Genomic DNA, 17,784 nt, shown 5'->3' on the forward strand with positions numbered 1-17,784 from the left:
ATATGCGTTAATATATGATATTTGTTTTTCTCTTTCTGACTTACTTCACTCTGTATGACAGTCTCTAGATTAATCCACGTCTCTACACATGACCCAATTTTGTTCCTTTTTATGAGTGAGTAGTACTCTGTTGTACCACATCTTCTCTATCCATTCGTCTGTCAATGGGCATTTAGGTTGCTTCCGTGTCCTAGCTTTGTAAATAGTGCTGCAATGAACATTGGGGTGCATGTGTCTTTTTGAATTATGGTTTTCTCTGGGTATATGCCCAGTAGTGGGATTGCTGGATCATATGGTAATTCTATTTTTAGTTTTTTAAGGAACCTCCATACTATTCTCCATAGTGGCTGTATCAATTTACATTCCCACCAACAGTGCAAGAGGGTTCCCTTTTCTCCACACCCTCTCCAGCATTTGTTGTTTATGGATTTTCTGATGAAGCCCATTCTAACCGGTGTGAGGTGATACCTCATTGTAGTTTTGATTTGCATTTCTGTAATAATTAGTGATGTTGAGCAGCTTTTCATGTGCTTGTTGGCCATCTGTATGTCGTTGTTTGTTTTTTAATATTGAGCTGCATGAGCTGTTTATATATTTTGGAGATTAATCCTTTGTCCGTTGATTCATTTGCAAATATTTTCTCCCATTCTGAGGGTTGTCTTTGCATCTTGTTTATAGTTTCTTTTGCTGTGCAAAAGCTTTTAAGTTTCATTAGGTCCCACTTGTTTATTTTTATTTTTTCACTTATTTATTTTTGTTTTTACTCTAGGAGGCTGGTCAGAAAAGATCTTGCTGTGATTTATGTCAGAGTGTTCTTCCTATATTTTCCTCCAAGAGTTCTATAGTGTCCAGTCTTACATTTAGGTCTCTAATCCATTTTTTTTTTTTTTTTTTTTTTTTTTTTGCGGTACGCGGGCCTCTCACTGCTGTGGCCTCACCCCCTGCAGAGCACAGGCTCCGGACGCTCAGGCCCAGCAGCCATGGCCCACGGGCCCAGCCGCTCCGCGGCATGTGGGATCCTCCCGGGCCGGGGCACGAACCTGTGTCCCCTGGATCGGCAGGCGGACTCTCAACCACTGCGCCACCAGGGAAGCCCTCTAATCCATTTTGAGTTTATTTTTGTGTATGGTGTTAGGGAATGTTCTAATTTCATTCTTTTACATGTAGCTGTCCAGTTTTCCCAGCACCACTTATTGAAGAGATGGTCTTTTCTCCATTGTATATCCTTGGCTCCTTTGTCATAGATTAGTTGACCATAAGTGCATGGGTTTATCTCTGGGCTTTCTATCCTGTTCCATTGATCTATATTTCTGTTTTTGTGCCAGTACCATATTGTCTTGATTACTATAGATTTGTAGTATAGTCTGAAGTCAGGGAGTCTGATTGCTCCAGCTCCATTTATTTTCCCTCAAAACTGCTTTGGCTATTCAGGGTCTTTTGTGTTTCCATACAAATTTTAAGACTTTTTGTTCTAGTTCTGTAAAAAATGCCGTTGGTAATTTGATAGGGATTGCACTGAATGTGTAGATTGCTTTGGGTAGTATAGTCATTTTCACAATATTGATTCTTCCAATCCAAGAACATGGTATATCTCTCCATCTGTTTGTATCATCTTTAATGTCTTTCATCAGTGTCTTACAGTATTCTGCATACAGGTCTTTTGTCTCCCTAGGTAGGTTTATCCCTAGGTATTTTATTCTTTTTGTTGCAGTGGTAAATGGGAGTGTTTCCTTAATTTTTCTTTCAGATTTTTCATCATTAGTGTATAGGAATGCAAGAGATTTCTGTGCATTAATTTTGTATCCTGCAACTTTACCAGATTCACTGATTAGCTCTAGTGGTTTTCTGGTGGCATCTTTAGGATTCTCTATGTATAGTATCATGTCATCTGCAAAGAGTGACAGTTTTACTTCTTCTTTTCCAATTTGTAATCCTTTTATTTCTTTTTCTTCTCTGACTGCCGTGGCTAGGACTTGCAAAACTACGTTGAATAATAGTGGTGAGAGTGGACATCCTTGTCTTGTTCCTGATCTTAGAGGAAATGCTTTCAGTTTTCACCCTTGAGAGTGATGTTTGCTGTGGGTTTGTCATATATGGCCTTTATTATGTTGAGGTAGGTTTCCTCTATGCCCACTTTCTGGAGAGTTTTTATCATAAACACATGTTGAATTTTGTCAAAAGCTTTTTATGCATCTATTGAGATGATCATATGTTTTTTTCCTTCAATTTGTTAATATGGTGTATCACATTGATTGATTTGCATATATTGAAGAATCCTTGCATCCCTGGGATAAATCCCACTTGATCATGGTGTATGATCCTTTAATATGTTGTTGGATTCTGTTTGCTAGTATTTTGTTGAGGATTTTTGCATCTATGTTCATCAGTGATATGGGTCTGTAATTTTCTTTTTTTGTAGTATCTTTGTCTGGTTTTGGTATCAGGGTGATGGTGGCCTCATAGAATGAGTTTGGGAGTGTTCCTTCCTCTGCAATTTTTTGGAAGAGTTTGAGAAGGATGGGTGTTAGCTCTTCTCTAAATGTTTGATAGAATTCACTGTGAATCCATCTGGTCCTGGACTTTTGTTTGTTGGAAGATTTTTAATCACAGTTTCAATTTCATTACTTGTGATTGGTCTGTTCATATTTTCTGTTTCTTCCTGGTTCAGTCTTGGAAGGTTATACCTTTCTAAGAATTTGTCCATTTCTTCCAGGTTGTCCATTTTTTTGGCATAGAGTTGCTTGTAGTAGTCTCTTAAGATGCTTTGAATTTCTGCAGTGTCTGTTGTAACTTCTCCTTTTTCATTTCTAATTTTATTGATTTGAGTCCTCTCCCTCTTTTTCTTGATGCGTCTAGCTAATGGTTTATCAATTTTGTTTATTTTCTCAAAGAACCAGCTTTTAGTTTTATTGATATTTGTTATGGTTTTCTTTGTTTCTATTTCATTTATTTCTGCTCTGACCTTTTTTTTTTTTAAATTAATTAATTTATTTATTTATGGCTGTGTTAGGTCTTCATTGCTGCAGGCGGGCCCTCTCTAGCTGCGCTGAGCAGGGGCCACTCTTTGTGGTGGTGCACGGGCTTCTCACTGTAGTGGCTCCTCCAACTGCAGAGCATGGGCTCCAGGCTCCCAGACTTCAGCAGTTGTGGCATGCAGGCTCAGTAGTTGTGGACTGCAGGCTCCAGAGTAGGCCCAGCAGCCATGGTGCACAGTCCTTGTTGCTCCGCAGCATGTGTGATCCTCCCGGACCAAGGCTCGAACCTACATCCCCTGCACTGGCAGGCGGACTCCCAACCACTGCGCCACCAGTGAAGCCCTTTGCTCTGATCCTTATGATTTCTTTCCTTCTGCTAACTTTGGGTTTTGTTTGTTCTTCTTTCTCTAGTCCCTTTAGGTGTAAGGTTAGATTGTTTATTTGAGACTTTTCTTGTTTCTTGAGGTAGGCTTGTATGGCTATAAACTTCCCTCTTGGAACTGCTTTTGCTGCATCCCATAGGTTTTGGATCGTCATGTTTTCATTGTCATTTGTCTCTAGGTATTTTTTAATTTCCTCTGATTTCTTCAGTGATCTCTTGGTTATTTAGTAACGTATTGTTTAGCCTCCATGTGTTTGTGTTTTTTACAGTCTTTTCCCTGTAATTGATTTCTAATCTTATAGCATTGTGGTGAGAAAAGATGCTTGATATGATTTCAGTTTTCTTAAATTTACTGAGACTTGATTTGTGACCCAAGATATGATCCATCCTGGAGAATGTTCCGTGCGCACTTGAGAAGAAAGTGTAATCTGCTGTTTTTGGATGGAATGTCCTATAAGTATCAATTAACTCTATCTGGTCTATTGTGTCATTTAAAGCTTGTGTTTCCTTTATAATTTTCTGTTTGGATGATTTGCCCATTAGTGTAAGTGAGGTGTTAAAGTCTCCCACTATTATTGTGTTATTGTCGATTTCCTCTTTTATAGCTGTTAGCAGTTGCCTTATGTTTTGCGGTGCTCCTATGTTGGGTGCATATATATTTATAATTGTTATATCTTCTTCTTGGATTGATCCCTTGATCATTATGTAGTGTCCTTTCTTGTCTCTTGTAACATTCTTTATTTTAAAGTCCATTTTATCTGCTGTGAGTATTGCTACTCCAGCTTTCTTTTGATTTCCATTTGCATGGAATATCTTTTTCCATCCCCTCACTTTCAGTCTGTGTGTGTCCCTAAGTCTGAAGTGGGTCTCTTGTAGACAGCATATATATGGGTCTTGTTTTTGTATACATTCAGTGAGCCTGTGTCTTTTGGTTGGAGCATTTAATCCATTCATGTTTAAGGTAATTATCGATATGTATGTTACTATTACCATTTTCTTAATTGTTATGGGTTTGTTTTTGTAGGCCCTTTTCTTCTCTTGTGTTTCCCACTTAGAAGAGTTCCTTTAGCATTTGTTGTAGAGCTGATTTGGTGGTGCTGAATTCTCTGAGTTTTTGCTTGTCTGTAAAGCTTTTGATTTCTCCATCGAATCTGAATGAGATCCTTGCTGGGCAGAGTAATCTTGGTTGTAGGTTCTTCCCTTTCATCACTTTAAATATATCATGCCACTCCCTTCTGGCTTGTAGAGTTTCTGCTGAGAAATCAGCTGTTAACCTTATGGGAGTTCACTTGTATGTTATTTGTCGTTTTTTCCTCACTGCATTCAATATTTTTTCTTTGTCTTTAATTTTTGCCATTTTGATTACTATGTGTCTCAGCATGTTTCTCCTTTGGTTTAGCCTGTATGGGACTCTCTGTGCTTCCTGAACTTGGGTGGCTATTTCCTTTCTCATGTTAGGGAAGTTTTTGACTATAATCTCTTCAAATATTTTCTCGGGTACTTTTTCTCTCTCTTCTCCTTCTGGGAGCCCATAATGTGAATGTTGTTGTGTTTAATGTTGTCCCAGAGGTCTCTTAGGCTGTCTTCATTTCTTTTCATTCTTTTTTCTTTATTCTGTTCCACAGCAGTGAATTCCACCGTTCTGTCTTCCAGGTCACTTATCCGTTCTTCTGCCTCAGTTATTCTGCTATTGATTACTTCTAGTGTATTTTTCATTTCAGTTATTGTATTGTTCATTTTTGTCTGTTTGTTATTTAATTCTTCTAGGTCTTTGTTAAACATTTCTTGCATCTTCTCTATCTTTGCCTCCATTCTTTTTCCAAGGTCCTGGATCATCCTCACTATCATTATTCTGAATTCTTTTTCTTGAAGGTTGCCTATCTCCACTTCATTTAGTTGTTTTTCTGGGGTTTTATCTTGTTCCTTCATCTGGTACACAGCCCTCTCTGCTTTTTCATCTTGTTTATCTTTCTGTGAATGTGGTTTTTGTTCCACAGGCTGCAGGATTCGAGATAAAGAAATTTTTACCACGATTAAAAAAAGAGAAAGAATTACACTTAATATGGAAGAAATAGAAGCACATTAATAATAGGAGACTTTAAGAAATCAGATCTAGAGAGATAAAGTGAACAAGAAATTAGTACAGATACAGACAACCTAAACAACATAATAAATAAGATAGATTTAATATATATTAAACTCTGAACCTTGATAATAGAGAGTATGGCTTTCCTCCCCCCCAAATGCATAGGATTCACAAATATCACAAAAATGTGGCACATTCACAACTTAGGCCACAGAAAAAATCTCAATAAATTCCAATTTGAATTTCCAAATGGGAAATTTAAAAACTTGCTGTTAACCACTTCTGGGTCAAAGGAGAAATGCAAAACCAATCGAAAATGTTAATAATGAAAATAAGAATCTATGGGAAATAGTTAAAACAGCTATCAGAGATTTAATATTAAATGAATAGAAGTTAAAAAGCAAATATAAATGAACATTATGACTCAAAAAACTAGGGAGAAAAAAGAACAAGGCAAACTAACACACCATTGTAAAGCAATTATCCTCCAATAAAGATGTAAAAAAAAAAAAAAAAGAGACATCAGTCATATCAAACTGAACATGGCCAAAGGAAGGAACTAGAGAATAACAGAGAAATGATTGTATCTTCAGCAAGACAATGACATGGGGAAAAAAAGGAGGACTGTTTTTAATTAAAAGAGATATAAGAACTAACCACAGTATGAATATTGCTGGATCCTGATTCTAATTAAATGTATAAAGACATTTAGAGAAATCTGAATATGGAGTGGCTATTGGATGGTACTGATGGATAATGATGGATGATACAGGTGGATAATGATCTTATTTTTAGAGATGTACCGTGAAGAGTTTAGGATTGTGATGTCTGAGGTTTGCTTTAAAGTACTTCAGGAAAATTTTTTTTAAAAGGATAGATGAAGCAACTGTGGCAATATATTGATAAATATTCAATCTGGACAGGGATATATACAAATTCATTTACACTATTCAACTTTTATGTATGTTTGAAAATTTTCATAATAAAGTGTTTTTTTTAAATAAAAAAAAAGGCAAACCAATGTCAGGAAAGGAAAGAAATTAGTAAAAGAAAGGCAGTGTTAATGGGTTTGAAAACTACAACAACAAAAAGTAGAACTTTTAAAACTGGAAATTAAAATTCTCTTTTAAAATAAATAAATCCAAAACTGTTTCTTTGAAAAAATTAAATTGATAACTTCTTAACTAAACTACTCAAAATAAAGGGGGGCGGGGAAGACAGTACAAATAGATAATGTTAGAAAGAAAGAGACACAGAAAAGAAAAATTTTTATCTATTCTATGTAAATATGTTTGAAAATCTACATTAAATGTATAATGTTGTATAAAACCCCAATTTAACAGAATTGACCCCTGTGGAGACAGAGTAAAAACATATCATTTAATATAAAAGAATTAGAGAAAATGGTTAGAGTTACCCCACAAAACAAAACAGATCCAGATAGTTTCATAGAATATATTATCAAATTTTAAAAAATAAATCCTTAACTTTCTAAGCTATTTTAGAGCATGGCAAAAGAAGGAAAATTCGCAAATTCACTTTATGAAGTGGGTGTAACGTTGATTCCCAAACTTGAATTTTGGAACCATGACAAAGACTAAACAAAAAGCACTCTAGATCAACTTCACTTATTAATATTGATACAAAAATCTTATATAAAATATTAGTAAGCAGAATCCAATAGTATGTTAAGAAAATTGTATCATGACCAAGTGGATAATACTCTATGGATGCAAAGATGGAGAGTCAAAGGAAGTACATTAATATAGTTTATCATATTAATTGATCCAAGGTAAAAAAATGCTCATCTCCACAGATGCATTGATAAATTTTAATACATAACACCACCACCAAAAAGTAAAAAGACAACTGGGGGAAAAAGTTATACCACAGGCAAAGAGTTAGCATCCTTGATAAAAACAACAGGGACTTCCCTGGTGGTCCAGTAGGTAAGACTCCACGCTGCCAATGCAGGGGGCCCAGGTTCGATCCCTGGTCAGGCAACTAGATCCCACATGCCACAACTAAGAGTCCACATGCCAGAACTAAGAAGCCCAAACACTGCAACGAAGATCCTGCATGCCACAACTAAGACCCGGCACAGCCAAAATAAAGAAAGAAAGAAAGAAAGAAATGTTAAAACAAACAACAACAAAACTTCTAAAAATACAGAAGAAAAAGACTAGTAACCCTATAGAAAACTGGTTATAATGGGGCATGTCACAGAGAAAGACATACAAATTGCTGTTAACCATATGAAAATTGTTCAGTATTGCTCATAATTTTAGAAATATTGAAATTAAAACTGCATGGAGATACCACATTTTACCCACGAGACTGCATAAATCTAAAAGTTTGATAACGTACTCTGTTGGTCAGTCTATGAGGAAACAGGCATTCTAATATGTTGAGTATGGAAATGTAAAATGGTACAACCTCCACGATGGAGACTTTGGCAGTATCTAGCTAGCACAGTTATCAATGCCTTTTGATTAAGCAATTCCATTTTTAGAAATCTATCCCAAAGATACTCTAGCAAAAATATGAAAAGTGTCAACTGTTATATGCAGCATTATTTGTAATAGCTACAGACTGGAAACAACTCAACTGTCGGTAATATGGTATCTCCACACAGTGGAGTACTACACAGCTGTGAAAAGCAGTGAGGAAGATGCTGCTGTGGAATGATCTCCAGGAAATACTTTAAAGTGAATAAAGCAAGGTGTAGGACATGTGAATAGTGTGCTACTGTTTATATTAAAAAGGAGATATAAATTATATGTGTTTCTAATAGAAAAATGATGGAAAAATAAGTGGTATGATTAGTGATTACCTTTAGGTAGAGAGGAGAAATAATGCAGAAAAGATAGGGGTAGAAGATAAACTTCTTTGAATATACCTTGTTTTGCAGAGTTGATTTTAGAACCATGTAAATATAATTATAAAATTATAATTATAATTATATTATAATTATAAATATAATTATAAAATTATAATATAATTATAAAATTAAGATTAAAAAAAGGTAATTCCTAAAATAAAAAACAAATGAATTCTCATTATTTTCAGAACAGTTTTCTTTTTACAGAGATAATTGGCTAAATACAACAGCTATATAAATGAGTTAATACCTAAACAGCTATACTAAACAGCTATATAAATGAGTTAATACCTCTACTACTAAACGTCACAAATTTCATAACCAGTTTTCTTTCTTAAGACTAAGTCTCCCTCTAGTGGAGATTAGTTTTACAACCAGTCCCCTACCCCCTACACTACAAAGGAAGAAATCTTTTGCCCATTGTCTCCTGCCACCAAATCCTTAAATTACATAAGTGTTAGAGTCATGAGGAGGAGGATGTGGTGGAAGATATTGAGCAATGGGATAGCAAAGAGTCAGGGACAGAGTCAAGTTTTAAAAAGAAGTGGGGGGGAGGAGAGACTCTAAGAGCCAAGAAAATTTGGTTGTTCAACCCAGAATGGGGAAGGAACTCCAACTTCCTGTTGTTGGAGGATTGCCACCACCTCTGCGCAGAAAGATTTGATTAATATGTCAGTGTCGCTGTGTACTCAGGGAAATAGCTCCCCCTAAGGCATTGCTTTAGGGAGAAACCTGGGTGAGAAATAGTGGTGAGTAGATAAAGAGTGATGGGAGTCAATTCCAGGCATCTCTCCCATCCCTCAGGACTCGCCCAGAGTCCCACTGACCCTTGAGGTCAGATGCATGAAAGCTTTGCTTCCTTGGAAACTGATCATGGGGAAAGGTACTAGCACGGTCTCTTCAGTTCCTGGTAGGGAGAGGAGAGTCAGAGACTGGCCCACATTAGTGGTTGCATAAGGCTGAGGAGGGACCTGAGGGTGATGGCAACTTGCTACAGGATTTCTTTCAGGGACGAGGAAAATTTTCTAAGGTTGTGGTGATATTTGCACAACTCTGTGAATATACTAAAAGTCAATGAAGTGTGCCCTTGAAATGAGTGAATTGTATGGTCTATAAATTATATCTCAATAAATCTGTTACCAAATAAATAAATAAGTAAATGTCCCCCACCCCCACCCCCACCAGATCTAACTCCTTAATTCAGTTCTGGGGGCCTGCTCTTCTACATATCTAGCCTAAGAATACTGTCCAGGAAATTACTCATTTGAATGACTATTTCAGCCAATTCCCACACCTTTCTTTGTTCTGCCTTCACTTCCTCCCTTTAAAAGGTGAATTGAAATCCTAGATGGAAAAAATTGTCCTAACTAGGTGTGGTGACACTTCCTGTGGGCAAAATGTAAGAAACATGTTGCTAAAGGCCAAAGTTCTTAATATAACAAGAAGTAATGTGAACGTTATACAATGAAATATTATCAGCCTTAAAAAAGCATGAAATTCTGACATGTTACAACATTTGGATGAACCTTGAAGACATTATGCTAAATGAAATAAGCCTGTTACAAAAAGACAAATACTGAATGATTTATTTATATGAGGTACCTGTACTTAGAGTGATCAAACATCATAGAGGCAGAAAGTAGAATTCTACTGGGGGTGGCAGGGGAGATGGGGAGTTATTGTTTAATAGGTACAGAGTTTCAGTTTTGCAAGATGAAAAAAATTCTGGAAATAGATAAGGGTGTTGGTCATATAACAATATGAATGTACTTAATATGACTGAACTGTACACTTAAAAAGGGTTAAGATGGTAAATTTTATATGTATTTTACCACAGTAAGAAAAAAAAATTTTTTTAAGTGTTGTGTAATGTGAACTTCACTGAAGACTGCCAAGTAATGAAAATAGGTACCGATGAACGATGCTAGGATAAGATCTCATGTCTCATTTTAACAAGTACCAAGAGGAACACCAGAGCTCTCCAGAGTTCTGTGTCCCTCCTTGTTACATACAGAAATCACTCAATCATCATTCACATCTCTACTCTGAGAACATATTGCCTCAGACCACTCCCAAATTTTACCCTCTTCTTCTTTGTTTGTCAGAAATAAGGCACAGAGTCAGTAATTTCCTAAAAAGTCTAGATCAGAGTTTTTATTCTCACAATTATCAAAATTTTTTGAGCAATTAAAGTAAAGCCAAAGTTTTTAAACTTATTTTTGCAATAGCCCCTTGTAAAATGAGAATAATATTAGTACATTTTATATATGAGAAAACTAAAACATAGGAAGGTTAAAGAATTTGTCCAAGATGCACAGCCAGTAAGTTGCAGAACCAGTTTTCAAACTCCCAAACTGACCTGTTCCTGAAAGTCCAGACCCTAAAATCTGAAATCTTGAGCCCTCATTTAATCTGATTGGATAAGTGAAACAAAACAAGTTTCTCCTGTGGGAAGTCTCAGATGTTTAACTTCCAAGTGTACATTAAAACTCTTCTATAGTGGAAAGGGGATATAATATACACCATTTCCTCAACTTATTTGACCACTGGACTGATTTTTCATGGAGCATCTCAAGGAATTTTCTTAGCTGAAATTTTGCAAAACTTTACATGTAATACAGAATATTGCTTTTGTCTTTTTCAACTATTTTAAGAGAATATTTGAATTACTTTCTCTCATTTGGAAAAATTTTTAAATTGAGAAACTTAATGATTTGCCTAAGGCCATAACCAGTTAATACTGGAGCTGTAATTAGACTCTAGGTCTTCTGGCCACAATTTCAGGGATTTTTTTTTTTTAATTATAGAAGGAATATATTCACATTGTAGAAAATCAAACAGAGATATGCAAAGACTCCCCCTCCGCCACCCCCCAGCATTCCAACCTCATCTTCCTTGGGGAAAAAACTATTCTAGTTAAAGTAGATTTGGCTGCAAGTGGCAGAAAATTTAAAATAAGTACCTTAAAAATATAGAGAGGTTTATTTTGCTCCCATGAAAATGTCCAGAGGTATGCAGTCCTGGGTTGTTAGAGGAGCTCTGCTGCTTGAGGACCTCAGGGTCTTATATTCCTTCCAGCTCCATCCCAAGGGTGGAACCCTGATTCTCGTAATCCAAGATGGCAGTAGTTCCAAAGGGCACGCAGCAGCTGTCTTTTATTTATTTATTTATTTATTTTGCGGTACGTGGGCCTCTCGCTGTTGTGGCCTCTCCCGTTGCTGAGCACAGGCTCCGGACGCGCAGGCTCAGCGGCCATGAGCTCACCCGGACCGGGGCACGAACACGTGTCCCCTGCATCGGCAGGCGGACTCTCAACCACTGCGCCACTAGGGAAGCTCAGCAGCTGTCTTTTAAGGAATGATACTTGAAGCTGTCACACAAAGATATTTCCATTTTCATCTCATTGGCCTGAACTTAGTCACTGACCATAGCTCGCTGCAAATATAGCAGGCTAGGAAAAATACAGTTTTTATTCTGAGAGGTTATATGCCCAACTAAAAATTACATTACTAGAAGAAGTGGGAGAAATTATGTCAGGGAACTGTTTCTGAAACTAAATAATCGTCAGCACTTGTTATGCATCCTTTCATATTGTTTTCTTGTACTATACACATTACTCTGCAACTGGCCTTTTTCATTTAATGTATCACTGAGGTATCAGAGTCCTCAGCTAAAAGAAATACAAATCAACTCTGGCTAATTCAGTGGAAAAATAACTTATTAAAGGACATTGGGTAGTTCATATGATTTCTAGGGAGATAGAGAATTAGACTTGGATTTTAAGTTATTCCTGTTAGTCCTGATGAATTAGTACCCTGAGCTGCCACTGCCACTGGGCAGGAACACTGCGGCTTGCATATCTGACTTACTCTGCCCTCTGCCCTGGCTCCATGGGCATACGACCTATGCAGTCCCATAGGGCCCTGCACTGAGAAAGGCTGTGACCTGGGTTTGTCTGTTGTTCCTGTCTTGAAATTCTTAATAATTTTTGAACAAGCGGCCCCACATTTTTATTTTGCACTGGCTCCCACAAATCATGTAGCCAGTCCTACGTTCTGGACATTGGGTGCTACTATTTGAGTCACTGTGATGACTACCACCTCTAGAAACTGGCTGAAGCTGCCCCTGTTGCCATTCCCCTCACCAGGCTTCATTCACTGCCTTCCCTGCTTCTTCCCCTCACCTGTTTCCAATTCAAGATGTGGGACTGGTGGTCTAATCTGCAGATTTTCTAGCTGCAATGGAGGCTAGAAAAGTGAATAGCTGGCATTTTATGGTGGGAGGAAAGCTGTATCTTACAAGGCAGAGGCAGCGGTGGTTGGGTGGGGATCCCCCAAACATAGGAAGCAGGTTCAGCGGCTCAATAGTCAAAAGGAATCAATAAAATAGAACCACAAAGTATATATAAATTTATCTCATTTTCTTAAACAGTTGCCTAATATTCCATAGTGGAGACATTTATTCAGTCATTCCCCTGTTAATGGGCATTCAAGATATTTCCACTTTTTGCTACCATGATATTGTAATAAACATCTTTATACATTTGGCCTTCTATACTGATGGTTTTATTTCAGTAGGCTAGATTCTTAAAAGTAGAGTTGCTGGACAAAAGTGAACATGTATTCTTATTTTTAGTATATATTGCCAGGTTGCTTTTTAAAAAACACAGTGATTTATATTCCCACCAGCAAGATACAAAAGTGCTGTTTCCTCCCATCCTTTTAGTCCCTGAATATTATTACTCTTTTTCTTTTTATCAATCTGATGAGTGAAAATGATATATTATTCGTTTAATTTTTGGTTTTTTGACTACCAGCACCTTTTCATATGTTTATTGGCTACACTGAATTTCTTTTTTATGAATTGCCTATTCATATCCTTTACTCACTTTTCTATTAGTTTGTTTCTTTTTCTTATCAATTTGTAGGCACTCTTTGTGTGTGTTAGAGATACACTTTTTCAGTCATATGTGTTGGAATTATTTCTCAGAGCATGTTTCTAGTTTTTTTTTTTTTTTACTTTATTTAGGGTGTCTTTTGTTTTAATTTCCTTTAAAAGATAGTTAAATATGTCTTTTCCTGTATGGCTTCTCCATTTGTTTGGTTATTCTTGCTTAAGAAGTTTTCATTGTACATTTATGTGTTGATTGGTTATAATAAGCACGTATTTCTTTTGTAATAAAAATATTTTTTAAAAAAGGAAAAGAAGTTTAAAACCTTGAAAGAGTAGCCTGAAGACTTTTATTCTTAGGTCCAATTCTATTACCAACTAGATATGGCCTTGGACAAGTCACCAAGTTGCTATTTCATTGTCTTCATTTTACAAATTAAAGGTAATAGCATCTACCCTGCCACTTCACAGGATTGTTGTAAAGATAAATCAGGTTTTTTAAAAGTATAAATATGGGTTATAAAAATATAAGGTATTATTATTATTATATGTTTTCCCTCTTTACTTGAAAGGTAATGTGATGAGTAAAGAGATCACTAGATTAGGAAGTCATGTTCCATCTTACGCCAATTACTAACGAGTATGCCTTTGCGCAACTTGTTTAGCTTCTATGGGATTCAGTTTCCTCATCCTTAAAATGAAAGTGTTGGTCTCTAAGTTTCTTTCCAGCTTTAAGGATCTAAAGATATTGTAGCAAAATCCCTAACAATAAAATTATGTAATTTTTTGGTATTAAAGGATATTCTTAGTATTAAGTGTTTAAATATGTATCTTGAAGATACATAAATGGAGAATGGATTGGAAGATGACAACTATGGATGCACTGAAACTGATTAGGAGCCTTCTGCAGTTGTTTAGGTGAGGGGTGATGGTAGATTGAACCAGGGTGAGAGCAAAGGAAAATGTAGAACAAGTGAGCTAGCCTTAAAAGTCTCAGGTGATCATTTGGCCCATCTTGGGTGTTTGTTAAGTCACAGCATGCACTCAAATGATGGACAGATGTAGGTCCAAAACCAAAATTAATCTTCCTATTTCCCATTCCGATTCACATTTGTTCTCCAGTTTTACGTCTTAAGACTAAGACTCTTTCTAGTGCAGACCAATATTTTGACATAAGTAGTGGCTCACAGTTTACTCATTACATTCAGATATGCATGGGAAAAAATGTAGCCTATTTTATAATTGATCTAACCTGTTCTTAAGCCTCTATCCTACAGGATGTGGAGAAATGGGGGGAAATTTAACTGCCCAGTTAAAGATCTCTAAGTTTTTTCTTGTTTAAGTTGTGGTGGTGATTGTGTTTCCAAAGATGACAACAATATGTCCCACCCTGTAAGCTGTTTTGAAATGTGACCTGGACAATTACCCTACAAGAGGTAGAGTCTATTTCCGCTCTCTACGAATCTGGGAACTGCTGATATGTAAGTTCCAGGGTGGAGACTTAACAGATCTGTAGCTTCTGCCCGCCTTGGTTGGGAACATTCCCTCTTGCTAGTCTGTGCCATGTAAGAAGACCAGTTACTTTGTCAGAGACAAAGGCCATGTGGAGAAAGGCCTAAGGCTATCTTGATCATTCTAGTTCCAGCCAAATTCCCATCTGAGCCCCTGCCAACCGACAGAACCATAGAAATAATAAATTGTTATTTTAAGGCACTAAATTTTGAGGCGGTTTTACAGAAATAGATAACAAAACATGGTATTTGGGGGTTAACTCAGTCCCTATAGGAAGATGCTTGGTCTTTCATCATTCCTCTTAATTTTTCAACAGGGTTGCAGCTAGATATTCCATACCACATGCTCTTAAACGTGATGCTGACACTTCCACTGAGGAGTCTGTATTCTCTCCTCTTGAATTTGGGTGGGCCTATGACTAAGGTGGAAGTGACACAGAGCCAAAGGTGACAGCTTCTGCTTGGTCCTCTTGGGATGCCACATCTTGGAGTCCAGCCACCTTGGATCTGAGGAAGCAGAGAGACCTCATGGAGAGTCCACTTGTAGGTGCTGCTGCTGACAGCCTCAGCTGAGATCCCAGCCGACAGCCAGCATAACATCCAGACATTTGAATGAGCAGCTCCAGATGATTCCAGCCCCCAGCCGTCAAGTCACCTCTGCCCTCCAAGTCTTCCCAGCTGAAGTCCCAGAGATTTTAAGCAGAAACAAACTGTCCCCAACATACCCTTTCCAAATTCTTGACTCTGGAGTCGTTTGTTACACAGCAGTAGATAACGAGAACACTCTCTTATTCTCCTCAAGGTGGCATCTAGGTGAAGGTGGACCTACCATGACCTAGAGGTAGCAGAAAAGGGAGGCAACCCTGTGGCTGGCAGCTGGCACCTTACTGCTCTCAGATGTGTTGGGCTGGCCTTGTCCCTGGGTGCCATGTGCTAAGTTGCAGCTATTTCTGTTGGGCCTTTTGCAATCCTGACATTAATTGCTCAAGTCCATTGACCCATCCCATTCATTTGCCTGTAGCTGCAAAGTCTCTGCCCAGCAAGCTGTTTTGTCTCATTCCCAGACTTCTACAAAAGACATTTGTTCTAGTCTAGGTGTCTTCCCTTGGAAGGAGATGGGAGTTAAATCTATTCAGAATATATTCCTCTCTCCTCCACCCCCCACCAGCGACTCCCAGTGTGACTGTATTAGACCAGATGGTGGGTCAAGTTCTCACCTTCTACTCTTAGGGGTTTTTTGTTTGTTTTATTTTGTTTTTTTAATCCATTCCTCGGGAGTGGGAGTCTCAGAGTCCCTTCCAGCACTAGCCCCACCTTCAGGGTTTCATTAGAATATTTGGGAGTGTTCTGCAAGGGGTGTAGGCAGGAGCAGCTGTGTTTAAGGTAGCAAGAAGTACTGCTGGCACCCCAACCTCAGTTTCCTGCAGTTTCCCCACTGCCTCACCTTGTTGTCAGAAACCAGGCAATTCACCTCTTCCATGGTAGGGCTGGGGCTCACATTCTCTTGTTTGACTTGGACCTCACAGCTGCTCCCTCCAAGGACTCCAAGACAAAGTACACTCTTTATAGGCCTGGTCTCAAGTGATGCTCTGATTTAAAAAGGGATTTGTGGACAATCAGTACAAATGACCTGGGTTTGCGTCAAAATCCATCACTAGAATGGGAACTCAGGCATATGTCTTTACAACTTTATTTCCTCATCTGTAACATTTTGATGATTATCTCATAAGATTGTTAAAATGATTGACATTGTAAACTACCGTGATACAAAGTAAATGTAAAACAAATGTTAGTCATTATGATTAGAAAGTGTATATTAGCACGTTAAAAACTCCGAAAGCTATTTAATTAGAGAACTGCTGAACTCTGTTGAACCAGAATTTTCCTGGTTAATACGTCCACAGGAACACTTTTAAATAGCACACCTATAATTGGGATTAGGTGGAGATGGAGGGGCTGGGGAGAACGGGAACACACCCGGCTGGAACACGCACATGACTATGAAGTGTTCAGATCTATGGGATCGCCACTCTCCTCGGAGCAGTGACAAGGCCCGGTCATTTCCAGCTCCTGGGGCCGAAGTGGGGACGCCAACAGGAGGCTGCCTGCGCTGTGCTCCACTTCCCTCCCACCGATGTGTGGCCGGTATCGTGTCACGTTGCTCCCATTGTCGGGAACCGATCAACACTTCCCAGGTTTCCGGTCCTGACTCAGGCCTGACTTGCGGGAAGGCTCCCCGCTGCGGTTGCACTGGGAGGAGCGGGGGCGGGGCCGTCCGCGGGCGTGACGGCGGGCAGGGGGCGGGGACGTCCGAGGGCTGCGGCCAATCGGCCTTCTCAGACTTCCGGGAAAGCCTGGCGCGCCTTTTCTCTAGGCCTCAGATTTCCGGCCTTGAAACAGGTTTCTCGGGTTGTACAGTTAAGCCGAAGGTGGCCTTTGTGTAGGGTTCGTGACCCGGAGACGGTCTCTCAGGAGCCCGGATTTCAGGTGTGTCTGGGGACCCCTGGGCGTCTCGGTTGACTCGCGCGCTGCCCAATTGTTGGCGCTCGGAGTCTGCGGAAAACGAGGAAGGAGGGGTTAGGTGCAGCCTGGACGCCCCCAGGAGTAAGAAGGCGAAATCACGCGACGAATTAATTTTTGGAGATATTCGCGTTTTTATTGTTTAGTTAATGTGTCCATATCTTCTTTGTTTTTGTAATGAAAACTTATAATCTCGTCTTTGCCTAACTAGATTGCTCTTTTCTCATATTACGTCTTTTTTTTTTTTACCATGTTTGAATTCGTCTGCCCCCTCCAGAAAAATGTCCACTGACATTTTCACTTAAAGTTAGGTCACATACACTTCTCGTTTCTATTTAGTCTTAATGGTATTTTTTTTCATCTTAAAAACATTTGATAGTTTTTGAATAGGTGATATATAAAAGTAATAAAAATAAATCCACACACTAAGAAAGTTAATACAGAGAACAAACAGGTGGTTGCCAGAGGGGAGGGGTGGGAGAGGAGAGAAATAGGTGAGGGAAGTTAAGTGGTGCAAACTTCCAGTTACAAAGTAAATG

At 38.4% G+C, this 17,784-nt stretch overlaps 1 protein-coding gene across 1 annotated transcript in view; it reads right to left on the reverse strand.

The window, feature by feature from the left end:
- Nucleotides 1-16,906, reverse strand: part of CFAP126 (cilia and flagella associated protein 126) — a gene marked incomplete at its 5' end in the record, with an annotated part of 29,044 nt that extends 12,138 nt beyond the window's left edge. The window contains one exon of the mRNA XM_060014163.1: nt 16,765-16,906. Within this exon, the coding sequence (XP_059870146.1) occupies nt 16,765-16,906 (142 nt within the window). The remainder of the gene's footprint in view (nt 1-16,764) is intronic.
- Nucleotides 16,907-17,784: the final 878 nt, after the last annotated feature.

The sequence above is a fragment of the Delphinus delphis genome, chromosome 1 (assembly GCF_949987515.2).
Source record: "Delphinus delphis chromosome 1, mDelDel1.2, whole genome shotgun sequence".
NCBI lineage: Eukaryota > Metazoa > Chordata > Mammalia > Artiodactyla > Delphinidae > Delphinus > Delphinus delphis.